At 25.5% G+C, this 24,297-nt stretch overlaps 1 protein-coding gene across 2 annotated transcripts; it reads left to right on the top strand.

The window, feature by feature from the left end:
* The first annotated feature begins 284 nt into the window (after window positions 1-284).
* LOC129962424 (SEC14-like protein 2) lies at window positions 285-23,688 on the top strand. 2 transcript variants are annotated; one of them, XM_056076185.1, is made up of 12 exons: window positions 285-419; window positions 4,527-4,599; window positions 6,936-6,979; window positions 11,842-11,904; window positions 15,199-15,292; window positions 17,721-17,815; window positions 18,586-18,664; window positions 18,874-18,954; window positions 19,542-19,628; window positions 20,212-20,318; window positions 22,490-22,802; window positions 23,323-23,688. In XM_056076185.1, exons 1-12 carry the CDS (start codon window positions 372-374, stop codon window positions 23,427-23,429), a joined length of 1,191 nt encoding a protein of 396 aa, XP_055932160.1. In that variant the 5' UTR covers window positions 285-371; the 3' UTR covers window positions 23,430-23,688. The 2 variants fall into 2 exon arrangements, with proteins under 2 accessions (XP_055932160.1, XP_055932161.1); XM_056076186.1 differs by lacking the exon at window positions 18,874-18,954.
* Window positions 23,689-24,297: the final 609 nt, after the last annotated feature.

The raw sequence follows: 24,297 nt of genomic DNA, 5'->3' as shown, positions 1-24,297 counted from the left end.
ATTATATCAATTTGTAGTAGTAATATTTCCAGATGTTTAAAATAATGAAATAAAACTGGTTATAGATATTCAAAAAGATTAAATTTCCAGATTATACTTTAATATGTTCTGCATGCAATAGCTCGAGCTAATATTGTCTTTGCATTTTTCCTACAAAAGTATAATCGACTTAACAATCAGAAAATTATGCATAATTTTCTTATCCAAACACGGAAGAAGATTAGATTCTTATTCATCAGTACTCGTACAATCTGCATTTTTTTTATCGGTAGAAAAGAAATTTATGGTGGCGTTTTTGCACAGATATTCAGAGGTTTCCAAAAAGCATATCTCTCCAAATACGCAGAGTAGTAAAACCAAAATTTTGCAAAATGACTCGAGGAGATATCAATGCCGATGAACAGCGCTATGTGGATAAAGTAAGTTGTATTTTATCATTCATGAACTTCTACATTTATAGCTTTGTTTTGATATATATCTATATCTATCTATCTATCTATCTATCTATATATATATATATATATATATATATATATTATATTTGTTCAGTTGCTCTGCTTTCATATTTCTGGCATGAAAGTAATGCAAAAATACTTTTTGTACAGAAAAAATTATTAGTATAATTACTTGACAATTCAAAGAATATTTTAATTAAAAATATCGCTTTCTTTCTGAAACTTTTAACTTCTTTATGAGCATTGCAGAATCAGTTCATTTTTATGTTAAAATAATCATAAAACATGTAAGAATTAGTGATTTAATAAGGAGTACGCTCTTTGTACACTATTGAAAAATTCTTTGTTTCAAAAAACATGTAACTTACTTTTTTTTCGTTGAAAGAAATCATACTTTAAAGTATTGCGATATTATAAAGGATAAAGGATAAAATTATGCTGTAGAATTTCATAGCAATTGTAATAGGTATAAAGACTTAGTAAAGTTTAATCAAAATATTCTCCGAACAAATATGGTAAGACTTAGTAAAGTTTAATCAAAATATTCTCCGAACAAATATGGTAAGACTTAGTAAAGTTTAATCAAAATATTCTCCGAACAAATATGGTAAGACTTAGTAAAGTTTAATCAAAATATTCTCCGAACAAATATGGTAAGACTTAGTAAAGTTTAATCAAAATATTCTCCGAACAAATATGGTCAAATAACAATAAACAAGAAATTTGCTGAATCTAGGATTTATGATGCACATTTATTTATTAAAGCGAAAACTTTATATAAAACTTTAGGGATATATAAATACATATACATGGGGGAGGGTATTAAATCATAAGCTTCTCAACACAAAAATACACAAAGCTTAAATGTGAATTTTCCATTTACGATCAGGATGTAGATATTTAGACTGTATAGATCACTTATTAAGGATTCTTTAATTGTCAATTGTAACTTTCTACGACCAATAAAGAAATGATCAATTTATGAAAATTGCTTTATTTTTTTAATTGATTTAACTAAGTGTATTGTTTCTTTACATGAAAAATAAAAGTTACCAATTGTAAAAGTATTTTAAATTGGCACTTGAGACTTTGAAACAAAACAAAGTTCACATTTGAAAGTTATTAGTTCCCGTAATATTTGTTTTATCAAGTGGATCATATTCATTTTTCAACATCATTTCGTACTGTTTTGTGTTTTGTTAAGAAATTCAGTTATTTTTAAAGATGTTTTTTACTGTTATATGGCCGTTAGTTGCTTTGCTAAATAGTCGTTCAAAATTGAGTAGATTTTTCATAGTTAGTAGAAAATTTTCATAGTTATGAACACTTATATCAATAAAGTGCTTAGTTAGTTACGATAAAGTCTCTATAAAGTTTAGAAAAATTACAATTATCAGCATTAATTTTTATGTATCTTAGTAAATTTGATATTTTATTTATAAAAAAAATATTTTTGATAATTTATTAAACCCAAAAGTATATAGAGTATAAAATTAAATTGTCTTCTTTTTATTATTAAACTAATGAAAAAAAGACATGCTTGTATTTTATAATTTTAACTGTAACTATTTTTAAGTATAAAAATGACACCTTTACACTCATATGTTAAAATCAGCAGCTATATTCAACGAGAGTACAACTGAAATCAACACAAGAATATTCAAAAAGAAACAGCCTATTTAAAATATTCATTTCTAATAAACGGCATTGGATAAAGACACATACATCACTGAAGAAAAAAAAATCAAAGTTTTATTTTTTTTGTCTTTGGATACCCCTAAAGAAACCTACGTTTTTCAACCTTGAATACGAATAATACCTAAAAATTATTAGAATTACTTTAATACCTGTTTCTTGAAGCAATGCATGCGATCGTTTTCAAGCAGTCTTCATACTATGACACAAATATGTTTTTTTATTTATTTATTTCACTTTAAAAATGTTTAAAATATTATGAGAGCTTGTACTGTTTTTTTCCTCTATTCTCTTACTTATTAATTTTATTTTTATTTTATTTTATTTTATTTATTTATTTACTTTTTTGCACAAATGATATACTAACTAGCTTTACAAAACCATTAAATGGCCTTGATTTCTTTTCTTTTCTTTTTTTTTAGAAACCACATATGAATTTCCTGATCTGTTTTTTTTTTTTTATTATTATTATTATTTGACACAAAAGATTATTGCTATTTTCTTATTTTTTTCATCATTACCTATTTTTGTTTTCGTATAAATAACAATGTATAAATATATGGTGACATTATGTATTGCATTTAAATTACGTTGTATGCTATTATAGAATAGAGATGAATTGGTCGTGACATTAACAGTCTTTTGAGAAATAAAAATATAAGGCAAAAGGAACCTATTTATATATCCTACCTAAGAAATCTTATCAGAATAATATAGTTTCTGGATGCTATCTAAGTATTTATCCTACCAAAAAAATATTTTATCTTGTTTGTTGAACCAAAATTACTTCTATGAATCTACTACTTTGTTCAAATTTATCGTCCAAAATTCTTTTAAAAAATGAATTACATTTCTTTTTCATATATTTTGCTCCAAAACACTAATATTATTTTGTATCATATTGAAATATTCTCAGAAATGGAATAAAAACTTGTTAATTAAAAATATTTTTAAAGTTTAATTGAAATAATTATGTTTATATTATGCTTCTCTAATTTAATAAGATAAACGTCCTATTCTATAGCAGCATAAAACTTAATTTATGAAGGGCATTAAGGCTGACTGATCAATGCACCATTCTGAGTTGGCATCGTTTTGAAAAATTTTTTGCATAACACCAATGGGCTACAATTTGACCTATGATAAAATTTTCATATTCCTCAACTCCTTGATTTGCGAATTTAATTAACCTTTAAATTACATTACATATTCTATTTGGAATATTTGTTGTTATTTCAGTGCCTATAATGCATTAAAGGCCATATGTATATACCATGCCTGTAATACCATCTAGGCATATTGAAGATCTTCCTTCTTAAGCGTTTTCACTTAATTGCGGATTTAAATACTAAAAATTTAGTTATTCTGTACGTGCTTGGCATACACGTCATTGTGTAAGATTAGGTAAAAAGATATATACATTCTGTAGAATGGAGTATCTGCACGATCCTACGATTTCCATATCAAGAAACTAACAGCAGGCAATGAAGAACTGTTAAAACTACAAGAATGGAATAATCCAATATGCGAATGGTATCATATATATAATGATTGGAATAATTTCATATATATAATGATTGGAATAATTTCATATATATAATGATTGGAATAATTTCATATATATAATTATTGGAATAATTTCATATATGAGTATGCTTAATCAATAATTATAGGGGCGGAAAGTTTCTGGAATTATTATATGCTTTTCATCTTTACTTCTTACATGTTTGTAAGGATAGAATTTTGTATTTAAAGTTGAATTACTAACTGACATTTCAAAATTTTACGTATTCATACATTATTAATTTTTTTTCATTTTAGAACTTTATTATTAGTTAATCATTAAATTGATTGAATTTGGATAACATACCAGCGCCAACATTCAATATCATATTTAGGATTTTTTTCTTTAATTATGTAAAGAAAAATTGTTCTTAAATCACAAATTATAAATTTAGTACAAAAAATTGAAAATATTTATATTTCAAAAAATAAAAATTTGCCTTTTAATAAACAAATAAGGCGATTTAAAAAAAAACTTATTTTATTCGTTTTAACTTTTTTCATACATACATATATATACATACATATTTCATGTATTTAAGGATTAAAATGCTTTAAACTGTTTTTTATTTTTCTTCTAATATTCTAGACCTCAGAAATTTTGTTGAATAGTGTGTTTTTCGTAACACTTATTGAATAGTGTGTTTTTCGTTGAACAGTGTGTTTTTCGTATAGAGATATTAATCATATTATTCATATGATTAATATCTCTATACGAAAGTGCTGGAAATTATTTCTTTTGTTAAAAATTATAGAAATTATTTATTAAAAAGAACCTTTTTCTTAAACCTTTTATTTTTCAAACTATTTCAGCTTCGAAAGAGATTGAAGGGGAAGATGAGCGAAGAAATGTTTACAGATGATTTATTGTTGCGTTTCTTAAGAGGTAAGAACACTTTTTATTTGTTTATAATAAAATTTTCTGATTACTTTCATAAAATGATTCCTGCTTTCTTAAAGTATTTTAAAAGATAGAAAAGTATGTTTAATTAAACAACAAGTAAATTAAATCTATAATGAATAGATTATCTTTCTTATTTCTCCCCTTATACAAAAAAGGCATCATTATAAAAAAAATCAGCTTTGAGATTTTTATGAATTTTCGTATTAAAAACTTACAAGTGTCCAATAAATACGAGTGTATTTTTGGAACTATGTTCGTTCTTCGAATATTAAAGCATTTTAACTAGACTTATGAAATATACTGTGTGAACTTTAAATCGAATTTGTATATTTCTATTTGGAAAGAAATCCATACATAGAAACTCTAACCTTTTGTCCAAGTAAAAATGAGCATGATAACTACAAAGCGTAAAGAGCTAGATGAGTAAAATTTAGTACAGTTTTTTTTATCATATAAAGTGTAGATTAATATCGAAAGTTAGTTTAAATCCGTCATTGTGTTGATCATACTTAGATAAATGAGATTTAACTTTTGTTACTGAAATCATATTTTTGTGTGTGAGATCTTGGTTTAATCTCTCTAAAAAAGAAATCCAAAATGTCTACCAGGTTTTCTTCACTAAAAGACAAAACACAAAAAAAACTCATGAGGAGACTCTGAAAATAAAATTGAGTTCTTGTGACATTTACGGTCTTATCTAAAGTTCAAAAGTTTTATGCTATGGGGAGTGTTAACACATGTTTAAGAAAATATGTGAAAGGGCTACCACCAGACTATTTCCTCTATGTTTTCGTTGCAGGAAATTGAATTTCAGTTTTTATTTTTTTTAATATATATTTCTTTTTCATTTATTAGTTGCGAATACATGAATAAAATAGGACGAGTTTAAGAAAATTTCACTTTCAAAATTGAAAACTCTTTTTTTTATTTCTTGTGAAATGCTAACAAAGTTTTCATTCATAAAATCAAAAAAATAAATACTTGTTCAAACTTTTCATCATTCGTTAACCTGTTAAGCCCACACATTCTATTTTATAGAATGCCAAAAGTTCATGATAAAGTAGATATGCGACATTTTTTTCTCGACTAAAACAACCAAAAACGTTTATGGTAGAAGTGCAGTTTATGTTCCTGTGTATATAAATATTTTCACTATCTTGTACATTTTTAGAGGAAATTAGTTACTCGCTTGACAAAATTCGAGAAAATCTCTTGAAACCTGCCGAATTATACAGAACACTTTACTGCTAAGGCGCACATAGCTTTACCAATTTTTCAATAACGCTCTAAGACATATTTATTAGAACATAAACTTTAACTTTATTTAAATTATAACTTTATTTTCAAGTAAAATTTTACTGTTTCGGTTTATGATGTTCCATTTAATGTCAATTTGGTGAAACGATTACCAATACTGAGCTTAAGATTTCATAATACTAAATTCTTTCAAAATATATTTACAACTTTTTTTAAAAAATACTGTAAACATAGAATTAACTTTTATCTTATAGCTTATGATGAAGATATTGATTGCAAGTATCAAGTTCGTAAATTTTTTTACCATGAAACCTAATGAAGCGTTTAATGCAAAAAGCAATCCCCTAAATTCTATCAGTTTTTATGAGCATGATTAATACAAAAGCAAAAGCAATGGTGTAATCATATATGTCTATTGCAATGTGATAAAAATTGTCTTCTATTAAACAATATTAATTCCACAATTTAAACTTATAATAAACAATTTTATGAAAAACTTGAACTTTTCTAAAATCATTACTTTATATTTAGATATTAAACAGATAAAATTTGGTTTGAATAGCTACCTAAGTTTCGAATTCAACTATTAAGTTATAAATTAAAATGCAAGTAGACTTCTATGGAAAGAGCTTGAAAATATACCATAATAAAGTATTTTCGATTCTACTGAAATTTAATTCGAAATCATAAAGCAATAAATTTATAGAAAATTATAATTTTATCTTCTAAGCAACATTCTTAGTTGAAAGTAAAGTAAGGAAAAGTTTTGCTTGCGTTCCTGTTAATGTGAATACTCTTTTTAAAATAAACCTACTGGTAACAAAATTAAGGCCATATTTCAAAATGAACATGAAATGATTAAAATGAAGCATTTTTCTATGAAATAAAATATTAGGATAAGAAATGAAACTAATGTTATTCGTTAATGAATGATAAAAATGAAATACTTATTTGTAGTATTCATCAAATACTGAATCAATGAATTTTGAAATAAATTTTAATTTTTGAGAGATGTATTCAAAACGCAAATGACTTCCTTCTCAAAATCTGTTGTCTTACAGCTCGGAGCTTCAACATAGAAGCTACGGAAGATATGCTTTTGAAGGTAGGATTAGTTAATTTTTATTTTCATTAATAATTACAGATTATTAGTGAAGGTTTGTTAATTCTTATTTCAGGAAAATCACTCTTTTGAAAATAATTACATATTTCAAAAAGAAATTAAAATAATTATTGAGATTACGATTTGTGATTTGAAGAACACTATGCCCAAGTTACAAAAGTTTCCCTAATTTCCCTTTGATCTCTAGATGACTTTGTAGTTCATAAATTCGAACTATAAAAACCATTAAGAGATCAAAATATCATGATATAAGGGATCATGATATTTTCATATTATGTAGATGACTTTGTAGTTCATGCCTCTCTATGAAAACCATTAAGAGATCAAAATATCATGATATAAGGGAAACTTTACTATCTTGGACATGATGTAACTACGATCATAATTACAAACCGTTAGTGAAATAAAAGCTGCTATCTTGTAAAATGATTAAACAATCTCAAGAAATACTCAGAAGAATTTATTAGAAATACATTGATCTTTTCCATTTAGGTCTTGATAATGAGAGAATCGGTGAATAAATTTATTATTTGTAAAATGTAAAATTGTTGAATTTTTTTTAATTGTATAAATTTTAAGTATTGTTTGAGTATCTCCAGTATGATCTAGTCTCTGCTATACAATTTGGTAAGTAAATGTATGCATTACTTGCAAATTCGAATTCAATTTGTAAAGATCACAACATTTAAGAACTTTAAATTGTTACCTTTCCACACTGTCAAAAAGTATTCGAATGCTACCTATTTTTCCAAAACTATTTATGACAAAATAAAATTGAAAACTTCTTTCATTGTAGAAATATGTTCCATATAAACATATTGAATATAGGTCATCGGCATATATTATATATATGTTACGGCCGAAGCCCGAAATCGGCCAGTTCGCCAATTGACGGGCCAATTCGTGAACTGGCCAACGTTGCTGTAAACTTACCGGCCAATGTCCGATCTTTTCTTGATTTCGGGCTTTGGCCGAATACTTTTTTTTTTCTAGTACAATTGTTTCAGAAACGAGTTCAAATATAAATGACACCTCCGAGTTAAAAATAAGCTTGTAATATATAAAAATATGATCTCTTGTTATTCTGTTCTCATATTAAAGCCATAATAGAAATTATTCAGTGAACGTATACGCTGTAACAACGTGATAGCTTGAAGATTAGATTTGCGCCCGTCAAAATGAAAGAATTAATCTTCAGCAAAGGCGTTGCGTATCGTGTATGAATACAAAGGCAAACTGAGTACACAGTTTTCAATTACATTTAAAGGTGACCCTTAATCTTTTTCTGCTCCATGGGCCTAATGTTAAAGATCCCAGATCACACTGTCTCCCGAAATATTGCTTGAAAAATATGAAATTTTTTGCAAAGACAAATAGCAAATATAAGGGCTAATTAAAACAAATATGAAGGAAATATAGTTTTGTTATTAATATCATTTAAAGACATTTATTTGTTGGCGCCATCTGTCGAATTTCACCTACAACATGACCTTATTAATATTTTATACATAAATGTCATTATATTGATTTACCACTAGCCGCCTTTGGCGACCAGTCGGTTCGCCAGTATTAATGATCGCTAAAATTTTCAATTAATGTAACTTGTTCTCTTAGTAGCTTTTTCTATAAAATATTTTTGAGCTTTATATTTTGGTAGTTATATGATTCAGTCATACTTTTATGTAGGCCTTAAACAGTTCTATTCATTGTACTAGTTTCTCTAATGTTCTGTCAGTATCCATAAAATTTCTACTTTAAATAAAAGTGGTAATGTTAAACTGCAGTCAATATAAAAGCTTTTTATATTGAAGCTAACCATGTCTTTTTTATAAATATGAAGATTGAAATCATAGTCCTTTAGCTGTGAAATTATATGTGCACTGCAGAATAATTTATATAATATCTTAAAAAATTATTCAACAAAAATTTCTCTGATTCATCGTAAAATTAATCTTTTACTTTAAAAAGATTTAAATGATGCAAATAAAAATATTTTATTTTATTTCAGTCAATAAAGGAATTTATGAAAAAATTACGAATTTGAAATTTTACACAGTCCTTTGGTCCCAAAGGAATCATATTCTGCGAAATACTCTTGACACTTCAACTTTTAAATAAATAAATAAACGTTCCTATCTTCTGCGATGAATCTGACCGATTTAATGAAGTTTTTATGTATCAGTTTTAGAACAATCAACATTTTCAGAATCACTGTTGAGAAATCCTGGCAGAAGATAAGCGTAAAAATTTAAAATTCCTGATTCATCGGAGCATTTATTGATTAAAGTTATATTAAATATAATTATTTAGTTCCTTTAGACCATTTTGTTAGCAAATGTATGCCCCAAATTAGCTGATGGTCGCTTATTAGAATGATTATAAGTATATTAAACTATGTTTGCCTTAAATGAAATTGTTTTATTGAATTAATAATATAGGTATTGTCAAAGCTCATAGAAAACTTTTCCTCCTTTTACTTTTCAGAAAATATCTTATTCATTTTTTTTTTTTCATTTTATACAGACGCCTGCCAAAAATTACAATTTTTTTTATTAAATTTGCAATAATAGTTGATTTATTTTTTAATTTAAACTTCTATCAATGTGATGGCAACACGTTGATAAAAGCTTTTTTTTAATTTGCCGTGCTCGTGCAGATTAAATTTTATTTTTATTTTGAGCGAAATATATTATTGAGAAATATGCTTAAAATATTTCTTTAAAAATTCGTTGAAAATCTAAGCATAATTTATAAATTAAAACATTGGTATCATTAAAAAGATAATTTTTTGAGCTTTAATTTGATGCAAAAATCGATTTTGTGATGCATTATTTTCTGGTTATAGCGACAAAACGCCGAAATTACACTTAGTTTTTAATTAAAATTCTAATTAAAAATTTTTAAAAATCGCTCCATGGTGCACATTCCCGACCTCCAAGGTATATATATGCCAAATTTGTAACTGTATGTCAAACGGTTTGGACTATAGAGAGCCAACACACACACTAAACTTTATTTATAAGTATAGATTATCACATCGGGCTTTGGCCAAGGATTCCCGGCCACTTCGCGAAATGGCCAGCTGAAGTAGAAAATACAATATTAATAGCAAGTATTTCGGACTTTGGCCAAACCTCTTGACCAGTTCGCGAATTGGCCTGCCATTTTGGGAACTGGCCGTACTTCGGGCTTTGGCCGTAACATATATTTAAAAATATCAATTTTTTCAAAGAGTAATGCCTAATTACAAACGCATATCCAAATTCTCCAGATTAAAATATCTATCAAATGAGTATATTATTTAGAAATTTTGAGTAAACTGTTGAAAAGTCAAAAATAATTGAAATTTTTAGTTCCTGGTGTTAAATGCCTGATTCTTTTTTTTTTCAGTATATTTTAAGATTTGATTAGTTTGCAATAATTCATATTTTACTTTAAAACACTACTTAGAAAAGAAAAAAAAATATGCATCTTTAATCTATAAGTCAAGAGTTTTTGAATAAAACTCACCATATTTTTGATGCCAATCAAAGAATCTGAAATATTATTGTTCAAAATATTATTGTTCCATTTTATTTATAAAGATATGAATTGATAATAAAGTGTACTCCATTAACATTTCAAGTGGCATTTTGTTTGGTACAAGAGTGAACCAATTACGGTTATAAAAAAAAATTGTGAAAGCTTTATTTAATAAAAAAATACAAAAGCAAAGTCCCGAAAATGTATGATTTTGTAATATGCAAATGTGATTAAAAGAAAAAAAAAATTAATCAGATGTAAAATCAATTCCATGTGTGTGGATAATGCAATGTCACAAACAAGCAATTTTAGTAGTATCTTGAAAAAAAAATTTTTTTTAAATAAATCATCAGCTAAAAACATTAAAAAATAATTGTAGTTATTCAATATTTTTATTCAGTAAAAATCGATTAACTATAAAAAAAAGTTCTTATAAATAATTTAAGATATATTTAAAGGTAGTTCAAACATTCAAATCTATACAATTATGCTATTTTATGAATAAAAAAATATTTCCAAATGTTAATAACATTTCTATTACTTCTTATCACTTTGGAAAAGTGATTTACTGATGAAATTGCAAAAATTCTCATTAATTCTTAAATAGTTCAAATTATGCTCATTGAATCACTAATATATATAATATAAAAATAATGATGACTAACAATATATATAATATAAGTTAAATGCATAATATAAAAATAATGATTTCATTTGCAAAACGTTTCTTTTTAGGAACTCCTCCCATACATTCTCAGTCCAAATGGAAATTTCCGAGTCCCTTGTTATTATTTCTGTGAACCTCAGTTAATTTTGAAATAGGTAGTGATGCGTCGATGAAGGTATCGTAAAAAGGCCGAGGATGTTTGGTCATCAAATTTAAAAACACATTATTTTTGTTATAATGATTCTGATTTTTATTTTGGGTATTAGAAATTGTGTCAAAGATTAATGTTTAAATTTGATTCAATTTTTAAAGAAAAATATAGTTATTTCAAAGAATAGATAGTTTGGTGCAAAACAAAATCACATCTTTTTAGACCTTTTCTTATTCTACTACTTTAAATGGAGTTAAATTAATAATCTGAAAAAATAAATTATTTTTAAATATGCTTTAAAAGTAGCATGAGTTTTACAAAACTGTTTAATGTAGACTTTAAAGCTTTTTCCTTAAATGCACTCTAATATGAATAGAAAGTTTACATTTACATAATCGACATTTCATCTTTGCAAGTTAAAAGTTTTACGAAAGCATTCGTTTTACTGTAAAATTGTCCCATATTTTTAAAAGTCTTGTAAATTAATATAATTTCACTTATCAGCATCAACAGTGGAGAAAAAGGAGCAAAATTGACACCCTCCTGACGGATTATAAAGCACCAGAGGTAAGACAGCTCTAATATGCTAAGATTTTTTTTAGGAAAAAGAATGGAACTGATTATTTAAAAAAAAGTTCATTTAATAGACCATATAAATTAGAATTCTTAAAATATATTTATTTTCAAAAAGAAAAAGAAAATGTATTTTTATCAGAATAAAAAGGGCAAACTATACCAGATAATATTTCCTCTTTATCTGCTATTTAATTTTGATTCAAATTTCTTCATGCAAATCACTATAAAGCTACGTTGAAAAACAAAGATAACAACTATTAACAATTTTTTAATATTATTAAAGTTGTCAGTTCTTTCCGATGATTGACAGATTCCGATGCATTTATTTTCAAGACTAGTGTAACAAAAGTAGCCATACAGAATATTCATAATCCATCTCAATAGTAACTTTTTGTTAATAATCTAATATATATGTCGTCTATTAAAAGAATTTACAATAATGAAAATTATACCAATAAATATATAACATATGCATGGCATTTAGTGTCCTTTTATATTATTACTTCTATAATTCTACAAATAATTCTCTGTAAAAAGAAAATCTTTGATAAGTACGCTTGTGAGTTAAGATTTAATGGCAAAAAAAAAAGAATTATATTTTCCCTAATATTTTATTAATCCAAATTAATAACTAAAGTTTTAATTAAAAAATATTCGAAACATGCATATATACACAATATAAGACAAAAGAAATATATTTTGATGTTCAGAACGTCTCCTTTCATTTGCAAATAAAATAAATGAATTCTGACTTTCCTGTTGAATTTTATTTATCATCATTACAGATTGTAATAATAAAGAAAATAATAAAAATATTATATAAATCTAAAAGTATATATCTGAAACACTGAAAAGATTTCTGTTGAGGTGACATGTATCATTTGATAAACAATAATTTCGCAAATATGGAAAACACGACAAGGAAAATGAAATATATTTATTGTGAGAGATATTCCTACATAACGTTTAAGGAAGTTTCGAATGTCAGTTTGATTCCCTTCAACTTTTACTCATTCGTGATAACAATAGGAAATTCTTTTTAATTATTTCAGAAATAAATTTGCATTAGTGCCTGCACGTGCCAAGAGAATTTCCATAAAAACGTGCAGGATGTTTTAAAATACTTATTACAAATGATGTCATTAAGTTTATCTCTTTCATATGCATATTTTTGCAAAGAAGAAATGATTGAAATATGCATTCAATCATTAAAAGATAGTATGACCTTTACTGTCATGAAACTTGCAAATCCTAATATGCCCCCCAGATTAAATGATCCATGAAAAATGACTGTGATTTCCCTATTTATATCCTTCCCTATTACTCTATCTCCTACTGTCAGTTCATCTAAAATTAGTTCTAGTTCATATTTAGTTTGAAATGAATAGATAAAATTCAACTAATTTAGCAACTTTCTTATCATCATACTCATCTCTATATTTACTAATACTAAAGATGTGTATGTGCATTATCATTATGTTTGTCTAGGCGCTATTTTGTGCATAAATTTCTGCAATATATTGCGCCGTTGCTCTGAAATTCAAAACGTTCTCATAGTTTCATCGAATGTTTAATCCCGTCGTTTTTTTAACATACGGGATTAAACACTATATTACATACATTTTATACATATTTAGATATATTTTAGGATTTATTACATATATACCAGCCACAATCGTATTACTCCAGTTTTCAACACGATTGAGGCTGGTATATATGTAATTAATTTACATGACAAAAATCAAATTACAGTACCGCGAAAGTTAGAAGATAGACGATTTACGTTTTTATTGATTACATTTATGCTTTTAATTGATTACATTTATGCTTTTAATTGATTTAAGCTTTTAATTGATTTTTTTGTGTTTTGGGACTGGCATATATTAAAAAGGGTCATCCAAACAAGAAACATAACTTAAATAAGGCAATTGAAATTATGGCGTTCATATCACACAATTTGGAGGAATCATGATTAAATAATTTACCTAAAACTACATATGCCAATACCCCGGCAAACCAGTTTTTCGCCTTCCTAAAAATACACGGATAGAAAGTAGAACCTATTAGCATTGAATGTTTGTGTGTGCTGTAGTAATTTAAAGAATTGTTTAATAAAATTTCCATTAATTCAAGAAAAATAGAGTATAACAGAATTAAGAAGCATTTTTCAAGTTATAGAAGCAATAATATTGTTTTCATAAACTTAATTAAATTACAGAAAAGAATAGAATGATTATAATCAAACATATTTTAAAAATTATTCATCAGTATATACTTGTGAACTGAAACTTCAACAGTAAGTAAAATAAATTTTCAGAAATTTTATTAAGATATACTTTAAATAGAAATTCACTTCCGAGATACACATTTCTAAATTTCTAAATAAACATGCCCGATATTTTATAGCTCTAAGAGATTTGTCACTGCAGCATTATGCATTCAAACACACATTTTATTTTATCATTTGTAGATATATATTATGTTTAAGGATGTTAAATCAGTAAATATAATAAAATATATAAGAAACTGTCAATTTTAATTTGATTCTCGATTAAAATATCTGTTATTTTTCATTTATAGTTTAAAGGGAAAGATACGATACAATCAACAAAATTCTGTTTTCAAGTTCATACTCAGTAATTTCTTTTTCTTTGTCCTATATTTTTATATCAACACCAGATCAATATAATTAAAAATGTACCATTTATTAGAACAAAAAATGGCAAATAATATGTGCTAAATGGGGGAGGGGAAACTGATATCCGAAATATTTCATTTGTATTAATCTTTTTGGTTAAGTGTAATTTTTACTATTTAATTTTAAAATTTTTTCTCCTGAGGTGGAGATAATGGTTAAAAAATGAATGTGCAGTAAAGTTTTTGAGAAATGATGCATTTTCAATTAAAATAGGGCAGAAATATAAGCAAATAAGACATGAATATATATTTTATAAGTATTTTATAAGCCGGTGGATTTTTTTACAGCATAAATGTATATTTTAAAAGAAAAAATATATAATATAAAAATAAAACTAAAATGCTAATATTTGTGTTAAGTTTAAAACTATGTAAATAAGAAAAGAGCATTTTTTAAAAAAGGGTTAAATTTTATTTAGATAAAGTAAATGCTTATGAATAGAAATGTAATTTTAATGTGGTCTTTTTATGTATGATGTCAAAGAATATTTTGACTTTCTTTTAGTTTTAAAATTGTTGCAATAAACAAAGTTAGTCTTTAGTTAAGTTCAATAATAAAAATTTATTAATTTATTGTCATTCAATTAGGTTTTCGAGAAATATTTCCCGTTAAATTTTATGTGCTATGATAAAGACGGCTGCTCAGTGACCTATTGTGCGTATGGAAACCTTGATGTCAAAGGTAAGAAGGTTTATTGTTAATTTAATTTTTATTTCACAGCAAGAAAAATGGTCAAAACATCAATTTCAAAACATCTATATCTTTTTGTTATAAAATTTATAATACAGCAATATAAAGGTAGAGTACAACTTTATGAGATAAAAAGATTATTACTGTTGCATAAATCTATTTTGCACAAAATATAAACGTTATTAATATTGCATTTATTATTCATTGTTCTTACTTTGTAAGTTGTTTAAAAATAATAAAAAGTAGCAGAATAAAAAAAAAATAATATATCTTTGATTTTAGTTATTAGATTGAAGACTGAAAACTCTTAACCCTGCTGTTCTGTTCGCATTTACTATAGGATATAACGTTTAGGTCAATGAGACTTAAATATTTAATACTATTTTTAAGAGCTAATGTCCTCTCACTTTTCATAAAAAAAAGAATTAAAGTATTCATTATCAAAGAATTGTTTTAATAAAGTAACGTGATATAATTTAAAAAATAATTCATTAAATAATTAAATGTAAAGCTTAGGTATTTCAAATTTAAAAAAAGAAACATAAAAAAAAACAAGAGAACAATTTTTGAATGCTACTTCCTTTGTATTTTCTACTTGGACAAAAATATGCTACATGGGTATTTTTTTTTATATAATTCTTGCAAAATGCATTTCCTTTCTTATCATTAATTGATGGACGCAACATGTAACGCTCATGCTTATGACAAAGAAATTAATATTTAGATGTGATTATAAAGCATTTTGTTTTCTTCCTCTTTTCCTCCGACTATAATAAGTGACTCTTCATTTTTGGGGGAAAAATAGTGCTGCCCTAATTTTTTTTTTTTTTTTTTAAATTTCTTTTTATAAACAGCTATCTTTTGGACAGTTCGTTTTTAATCCATTTGGTAATGATTGATGTTCCGAAAATAAATGTTTTGCGAGCAAAGCTACAGATCTGTTACAAAATGTAATCTTATATCAACAAGAAGTTTTCTTTGTATAAATGCCTGTAAAAATTGATTATCAAAAGTCATTCACTGATCTTATGTCTTTATATAGACTACTACTAATTGATATATCAAGATACATTGTGATTCTAAGAGTGCTGTTCTTATACTTTTATTAAAGGAAATATATAGCCGCATCTATATTTCAAATGTTATATGTTACTAAAAATTTTAGCTACTTATATCTTTTTCCTTTTAACAGAAAATTCTGATTTATCTGATAGTACCAAACGTAATAATACTTGATTTTAGAAATAGCTGACTAAGTTAGAAGAAATTTAAAATTTGACATTGACATGATCTAATGTCCTGCTTATATTTCTATGCTAAATGATTTATAGCTCGCATTTCTTGATTTTTTTTCTGTTTTTGATGGATTTTTAAAAGTATTTATTATATATATATATATATATATATATATAGAAAGATAGAGAGAGAAAGACAGAGAGGCCTTCAAAAACAATAAAGTTTTGCAAAGACCTAAATATAATATGTTAATTATACATTTAGATCCTTTATATGGAATACATTATTTGATTTCCCTGAAAAAAGACTAATTATGTATCCATCGTAGCATTTTCATATTCATAAAAAATTTCGACTGAAATTCTAGCCATTTTTTTCTCCAAATTTCTCAAAATATATGTGCGACTTTTCTTAATAAATTATTATCTACAGGAATTTCTTTTAATATTTTCTTGTTGATTAAAGTACAAAAAGGTTGTGCTGTTAAGAGAAAACAGTATTGGTTGGGCAATATATGATCGATCGATACATTAATTTAAATATTATATATATATATATATATATATATATATATATATATATATATATATATATATATATATATATATATATATATATATATATATATATATATATATATATATATATATATAAAAGAAAAGCATTTTACGAGAAATAGTATATCTTCATTAACACAGCAAGGAATATCTAATAAATAACCTCATATCACCGTTTCTCAGTTACTGGTCAAATAGATCTGAACATTAAAGGAGTGTTAAAAAAGGTTTCTACATAGTAGATTTCCACTTTTCAAGATATATGAAGGTAAGACATTTATTCATTTTTCACTACTTATTAGTATCACTAATTTTTGTCTTGTTTTAATGGTAATAAATTCATTAATCAACCAAGGAATAAAATTATATGTCGGTCATTTGAGATCAAATAGATTGCTTTCAGTTTGGGGAATAAAATACTATATTTCAAATGCTACATTTGTACTATTTCTTACAAACAGAACAAATTTCTGCTTGTATAAAAATGTGCCATTAAATGAAAGGATCAATTTACATTCACCAGTTTGAAAAACTAATATGATAGACCATAACTTCTTGTTTTACAAAAAATGTCATCTATCTGTTGAAATGTATGGCATTTAAATGAAATTAATCTTTACTTTTAGGTTTGGCGAAATGCTCGAAAAAATCTGAGTTTCTTCATTTCTTCTTGCATCACCTAGAGGAAGACACTCAAAAATTGAAATCTCAAAGTGAAAAGGTTATATTTTATTATCTTTGCTTTTTATCTTTAATCTATCATTATCTAACTATTATTAATCATCATCTATTAATAGTTAATATCATTATTTTCAAATATAACATAAATAGCACGAACGGTTCATTATTTGAAAGATCCTTTCAAGATCAAGAAAATACATAAAAGTTTTTTTTATTTAAAATTTCTTTAAAGTGAATAATTTTAAAATTTATTTAAAGTGAAATATATATATATATATATAAGATCCATCAAGCAGAAATGTTCAGGCAGTTATTTCTTTGATATTAATGTTTTTAATGTACAATGAAATGTAGTCACGCATAGTTTTAATTTAGAATAACTATTTTATGTTTATGAAATTCATTTTATTCATAATTTCCCCGTTTCTTTTATCTGAATTATTTTAGAATAATCATAAAATATCATACTTTCTTTAAAAGAATAAAAATAAAAATAGCAGTAAACATATCAGCAATCATAAAATTTCTATTAAATGTTAAAAAATAACAATAATTTCATATTTTATGTATAATATATCATTTTAAGAACTTTCAATATATATCTGTTAAAAGAAATGACGTAAATACATTATCCAAAGGCTAAAGATACTTTGAATTAATCAGTCTTAGTTGCTTAATGCCCTGCAAAATCTATAAGAATGCTTCGAAAACTTTTTTTTAAAATTTCACCATATTTAAAATAATTTGTAAAAAGTAAATTAAATTTTTGTTACTTCAGTAATGTGTTTTAACAATTTTTTTTCCGTATAGCTTGGAAAGAAAGTCGAAAAATGGAGCTACATATTCAATTATGAACATTTCTCACTCGCCAGTGCAACAGATAGAAGAAGTAAGACAATGAAACGATGGATATCATATTAATTTCATTATTAACATAAATTTCATAAATATCATCATTATAATTTTTAAACAAATGAAAATATTTTGTCATGTTTTTGACCACATATTATTTTTCTCATTAGTATGATAATTATATAACGAATGACAAAATTATTTAACTCGCCTTCATTATTCAAATTATATTTACAAATCTTTCAGCAATTGATGTGCTTATAAACTTAATCAAAATATACGACGCAAATTACCCAGAAAGATTGAAAGCTGGCTATTTGATTAACGGTGAGTAGAAAACTCGACATTAGTTTTAAATTATTTATAATACCATGTTCTTTTTACATGCATTTTAAATATTTTAACGTAAAAATTGCCAGCTCTCTCATATTTTAAATAAAATTAACAAGAATTTTAAGAGTATAATTCATAATATTATAAGGTCAATGATGGGCTTTAAATTAATATTTGCATTTTTTATGTTTTGAGAATTTGAATGCAGTTTTTAGATTTATAATAATTTTGTAAATTAAAATAACATAAAGCCTTTAACTTTAACTACATATATCTTTTTACGAAACGGTCTTAGATTTTTTTTTCGTGGAATTTATTTTTGAAATATTATACAATTTTTTTTCATTTTTATCGTCATTTGTTTTGTTTTATTTTTTGAGATAAACATGTAATGCAATTAATGAAATACAGTGAAATAGAAATTGATGTTTCTGATACAAAATTTGAGCTTTTATAGACGTACACTAAGCCTTATTTTCTGTTTCTCTTAATAATGCTACCATTTTATTCAGCATTTTTGAGATAAATGTTTTTCTTGTCTTTAACAATATTGTTTTTATGTTTTTTTTATATAATTTTAGCTTCATTTTACTTCACTATTCTTTGGGCGGTTTTAAAGCCATTCTTTTCCGCTGAAACAAACCGGAAGATAAAAATATTTGGAAAAGGTAGTTTGTTATTTTCTGTTTATAGTTATGACTCATTTAATCAAACGACGATATTTCTTGTTGCAAACTTAACAAAGCTTTATATGTATTGTATATTTATATTACTACTTTGTAATGTGCGATTTATATTTCCGTTCCTATTCAAATTTCATGATTAATTTTTTAAAAAAATCTGTCTCTTCTTTTAATCTATATTCATCATATTTACGTTTTGTTTTAATGGTACATCAATAAGATAATGTTATGATTCATTCATATTTCTTTAATATATTAAAATATTATGCTACAAAAGTTAAATGGATCTTGCATTAATATTTTAAGGATAATATTTTTTTCATAATAAAATATAAAATCTGTCTATTTTGAATTTCTATTTTTTATCAAATAGTTATTTATTCTTTCATTGAAACTGAATTATATATATATATATATTTAGTTTGGGTATTTTTGTTTATTTATTTCACTATCAAAAGCTAAAAAAATTAAAAATTATACTCCTTTCTATTTTGCTTATATTTTTCAACATATTTCTGAAATTAAATATCTTACAATTTGAAACATTTCTATGGTATTTGTGTTGTAGAAGGTTGGCAAGAGGAACTAAAAAAAGAAATTGGAGCTGATAATTTACCAGCATTTTTAGGGGGAAATGTCACTGACCCAGATGGAAATCCTATGTGTAATTCATTTGTAAGTTAATGTTACTTACATTTTTTCCGAAATGATATTTATTACGAGTAAAAAAAAAACGAACGTTTTATAAGTAAACAACAAAAGCTTTAATAAACCTTAAATGCTCAATAAATTTTTATGAGCCAAGAAAAAAATGAATACGTCCAATTTTAGACTTTTATTTAAAAAAAGAATATGGCTATAATAAAACTATTTGTAGTTATGATGAGGAAAACTCAGGAAAGATAATTATTTTTATTTTCGAATTTAAATTTATTTCCATAATTCACATTTAAGAACGCTGTTTTCACATTTTCCTTCGAATAATGTAAAGATAGCGTTCTGATACCATTTAAAAACGTTTTATCGTCGTTGTTGTTGTTTCTAATCCCAGGTGTTGTAGTTGTCCTATACCATCTCCATGAAACCAAAGATCTCTAAAAAGTCTAAAAACAATAGTGAATCCCTTAAAATCTCAAAAATCGTAAAATTTAAACATTTAAGAATGTGATTGGGTTGAGGCAAAAACGTTTTAGTATGCTTTGATCATGAAATTAGATAATAAAATTCATTTTGGAACAATTTTCTTCAATTTCACAACGCTATGAACTTTTATTTAGCTCATAACTTCTTTCCCATAATTTATGAAGAAGTGTCTATTACTAGGAGGAGGGGGGATGGATGAAAGCGTGCTTGACACCCATGAAATAGGACCATCCAACATTGTCTATTAAACGCTGTAGAAAGAAATAATGCAGGAAATTGCGAATTGTCAATGATCATTGAGGTGCTCCATCACACGGTAGAAAATGACATTTTACTGTAGTTCTGATTTTAGAAGACCTAAATTTTGAACATCTGTAGTTACAATCATTTCCAAAGAAAATTATGAGAGGATAGTGGACAATCGTGAAGTCTTTCACTCCTGTACTGACTTATGATGAGTGGCACCAGGAAATCAAAAACAGATGAGAAAAGAACTGCGTGCATTGCTTGGCACATACCAGCAAATAAGTTTCTTGTAGGTATATTCGTTACTGAAATTGGAGCTTTTACGGATCTTTTTGGGGTAAGCTGTATATTTATATATATTTAAGCAATTTAATAATTAATATATAAAAAAGATGTATTTCCATTAAATTTTAAATAAATACGAAGGGTATTTTTGGAATCCTGCAATTCAGATTATTCGATAGATAACAAGGAAAACACCAGAAAATGTAGAAAAAAAATGAGATCATCTTATATCAATCAAGAAATGTCATTCCTGAAACTGTATTTGCTCCAAGGACAGTTTCGTTTTAATAGGATACTCTTTATATATATATACCTAAATAAAGTCTGTATCTGAAGCAAGGATATTTTAAGCACTCACTCTCCTCTTAATGAGGCAGATATTTAATTACATTTAATTCTACAATACATGTGTTTAAAGAAACTTAGTCAGCTCCCTTTGTAAAGCTTTGGTATCATATACTTAACACTTACCGCGTAAATTTTTATATAAGAATATGCACTTATATTTTATTTTCATTTGAATTTTCTTTCCAATAAATGACGTACTTTAATTTTTTAAATTTTGAATGTTTTTGCGAATTTAAAAAAAAAAAAAACTAAAAAATAAAGCAGCTAGTGCAAAATAGTTTTCATATTTAAAACCAGCACATCAAATATAGACAAATTTATTTTAGAAATTAAGAATACAAAATAAAAAAATGCCAAGCAGCATTTAAATATTCTTAAACTTTTAGGATCAAAATTCATTGATGCGCTATTCAACAATAGAAAACCAATTTTTGTAAACTTCTCTGTATACATCATTCTTCTGTAATAAAGGTCGACCTTCATTTTGCATTTCCAGAGGAAATGTTAAAAATGAGCATTACAGTAATGAGCGTTTTTAGATGAATTTCATGATGAACAAAGTAAAATGTGCATTGTTATTTTTACTTACCATATAAATCTATCTCAATTAAACAGTCATATATATTATTTTAACTTAAATCAATGTGTCAATAAATAATTATAATTTATAAAGTCTATCGCATTTCTGTTTTACTTCGAAGTATGATAAAAAATGGATGCATTTGTTACGAAGAAATTATTCGATAATGCTTCAATGTTAAATGTTGTTTCATATATTGTATTTACAAAATTAAATATTGATTACGAATTTATACGTTTTTTAGATCAAACATGGCGGATTAATACCCGAGAAATATTATGTGCAGAGGGATCGCAAGAGTTTTTCGAAACTCCCTGGAGTGAAAAAATTGGTTGTCAATCGAAGATCAAAAGAAAATGTCAAACTTGAAGTTCAGCAATCCGGATCACATATTGAATGGGACTTCGATGTGAAAAATAAGGATATAAGCTATACTTTGATATATGAAGATCCCGAAAAGGAAGCTGAAGATGGCGAAGAGATTTTACCGAAGCAAAGAGTTGACACAATTCTTGAATCAGAGTCTGGAGTAGTTAAATGTGAGAAGCCTGGAACCTGTAAGTATTTCTATAATTATATAAATTAAACAAATAAACCTTATATGAAAATTATTAAGCTTTTATAAAAAGATTCTTCCTGTTATTTCATAAATTTAATTCGATTCATGAAGCTCGATCAAGAGACATAAGGAGAGATCAGAAGATCAAAAGGAATCAATAAGAGGAGATAGCAAGCAAATGTTATAATGGTGTTAAACTAAGTTTTATATAAAACATAATTAAGTTGTTCCTATTATAAAAAAAAATATATATATGATTTTTTTTTCATTTCAAATTTTGCTTTTCAGTTACAACTAGAAAGCAAATTTAAATTTCAAAGGAAATGCACTCAATCTGTACAGTATAATTTTGCAACAGTGTTATATAACATTTTGAATACTAAGCAATAATAAGAATATTGAACTGTATCTTTATGCTACTAGGGTAAAAAGAATTAATATTTCTTTAATTATTTTGTATTTTTAAATGTTCACCTCTCTATAAATTCCTCAATATAATTGTATAAATTCTTTTTCAGACATTTTGCAATTTGATAATAGTTACAGTTGGATTCATAACAAAGTTATATACTACCAAGCCAGTGTTGTAAATCCAAATGATGTGATTGATGAAGATAAAGACTAGAAGCTCAAGGAAATTACTTGTATACTAACCAAACACTAAATGACAACTGATAAATTTTCCTAAAATCTTTTTTAATACAACCATAATCATTTTTCAGAATTGTAATGATAATAATGGTATGTGGGCGAATTTTCTTCTGTATGTATGTTTGTATATATATATATTTTATTTTAATGAGCGTCGATACTACAATTTCTATACAAATTGGTACATTTTTTAATTCATATTCCATTTTCTCTTCCACTCAAATTTCATTGAAGAGGACAATAAAACATTTTATCAAAATACAAATATTTTTTCTATTAATTTGAATAGTTTGGCAATTTTTGAATTATTTTATTTGACGAATTCTTACAAATATAAGAGATAAAAATTGGGAAATTATTTCGATTGGTTTTCTATTTTACTAGATCAAAAAATGTTCAAAACTTCCATACAAAATTTGATTTTGAATCTCTTCCTCAGTTATTAAATATCTAGCAAATATAATATGAAAAAATTTGGAAGCTAATATCGTTATTTAATGAAAATTTAAATCGGTGAATGGAAGCTTCAAGATTAATGACAAATTTTGGTTTAATTAATGTAGACTTTCTTTTATCCATTCATTTATATGCAATTATTGTTTTACACGGCTACAAATTTAACTTCAACTTTACAGCTATTATAAAAAATAATTCTATATTTTTAAACACAGTATCTAAAGCCATTTTACAATCAACATCTTCGCGTCTTTTAAGCATTCTATCACATTTTACACGTTGCCAAGCGCTCGAAATATTATAAGAAAGCAAATTAATGAATGCATGCGACGATAAATGCAGTTCGCGCCAAACTTTAGAGTTCTGATTCACAGAAACTTTTTTTT

The sequence above is a fragment of the Argiope bruennichi genome, chromosome 2 (genome assembly GCF_947563725.1).
Source record: "Argiope bruennichi chromosome 2, qqArgBrue1.1, whole genome shotgun sequence".
Lineage (NCBI taxonomy): Eukaryota > Metazoa > Arthropoda > Arachnida > Araneae > Araneidae > Argiope > Argiope bruennichi.
Note: the sequence above shows the minus strand (reverse complement) of the source record. Positions and strands in the feature narration are given on the sequence as shown.

Bases quoted from the DNA above. Each gene is read 5' to 3' on its own strand.
- LOC129962424 (XM_056076185.1), top strand. From the start codon at position 372: ATGACTCGAGGAGATATCAATGCCGATGAACAGCGCTATGTGGATAAA. The intron at 11,905-15,198 runs GTAAGACAGCTC...TCATTCAATTAG, and splicing joins CGGATTATAAAGCACCAGAG to GTTTTCGAGAAATATTTCCC. The intron at 18,665-18,873 runs GTAAGACAATGA...CAAATCTTTCAG, and splicing joins CAGTGCAACAGATAGAAGAA to CAATTGATGTGCTTATAAAC.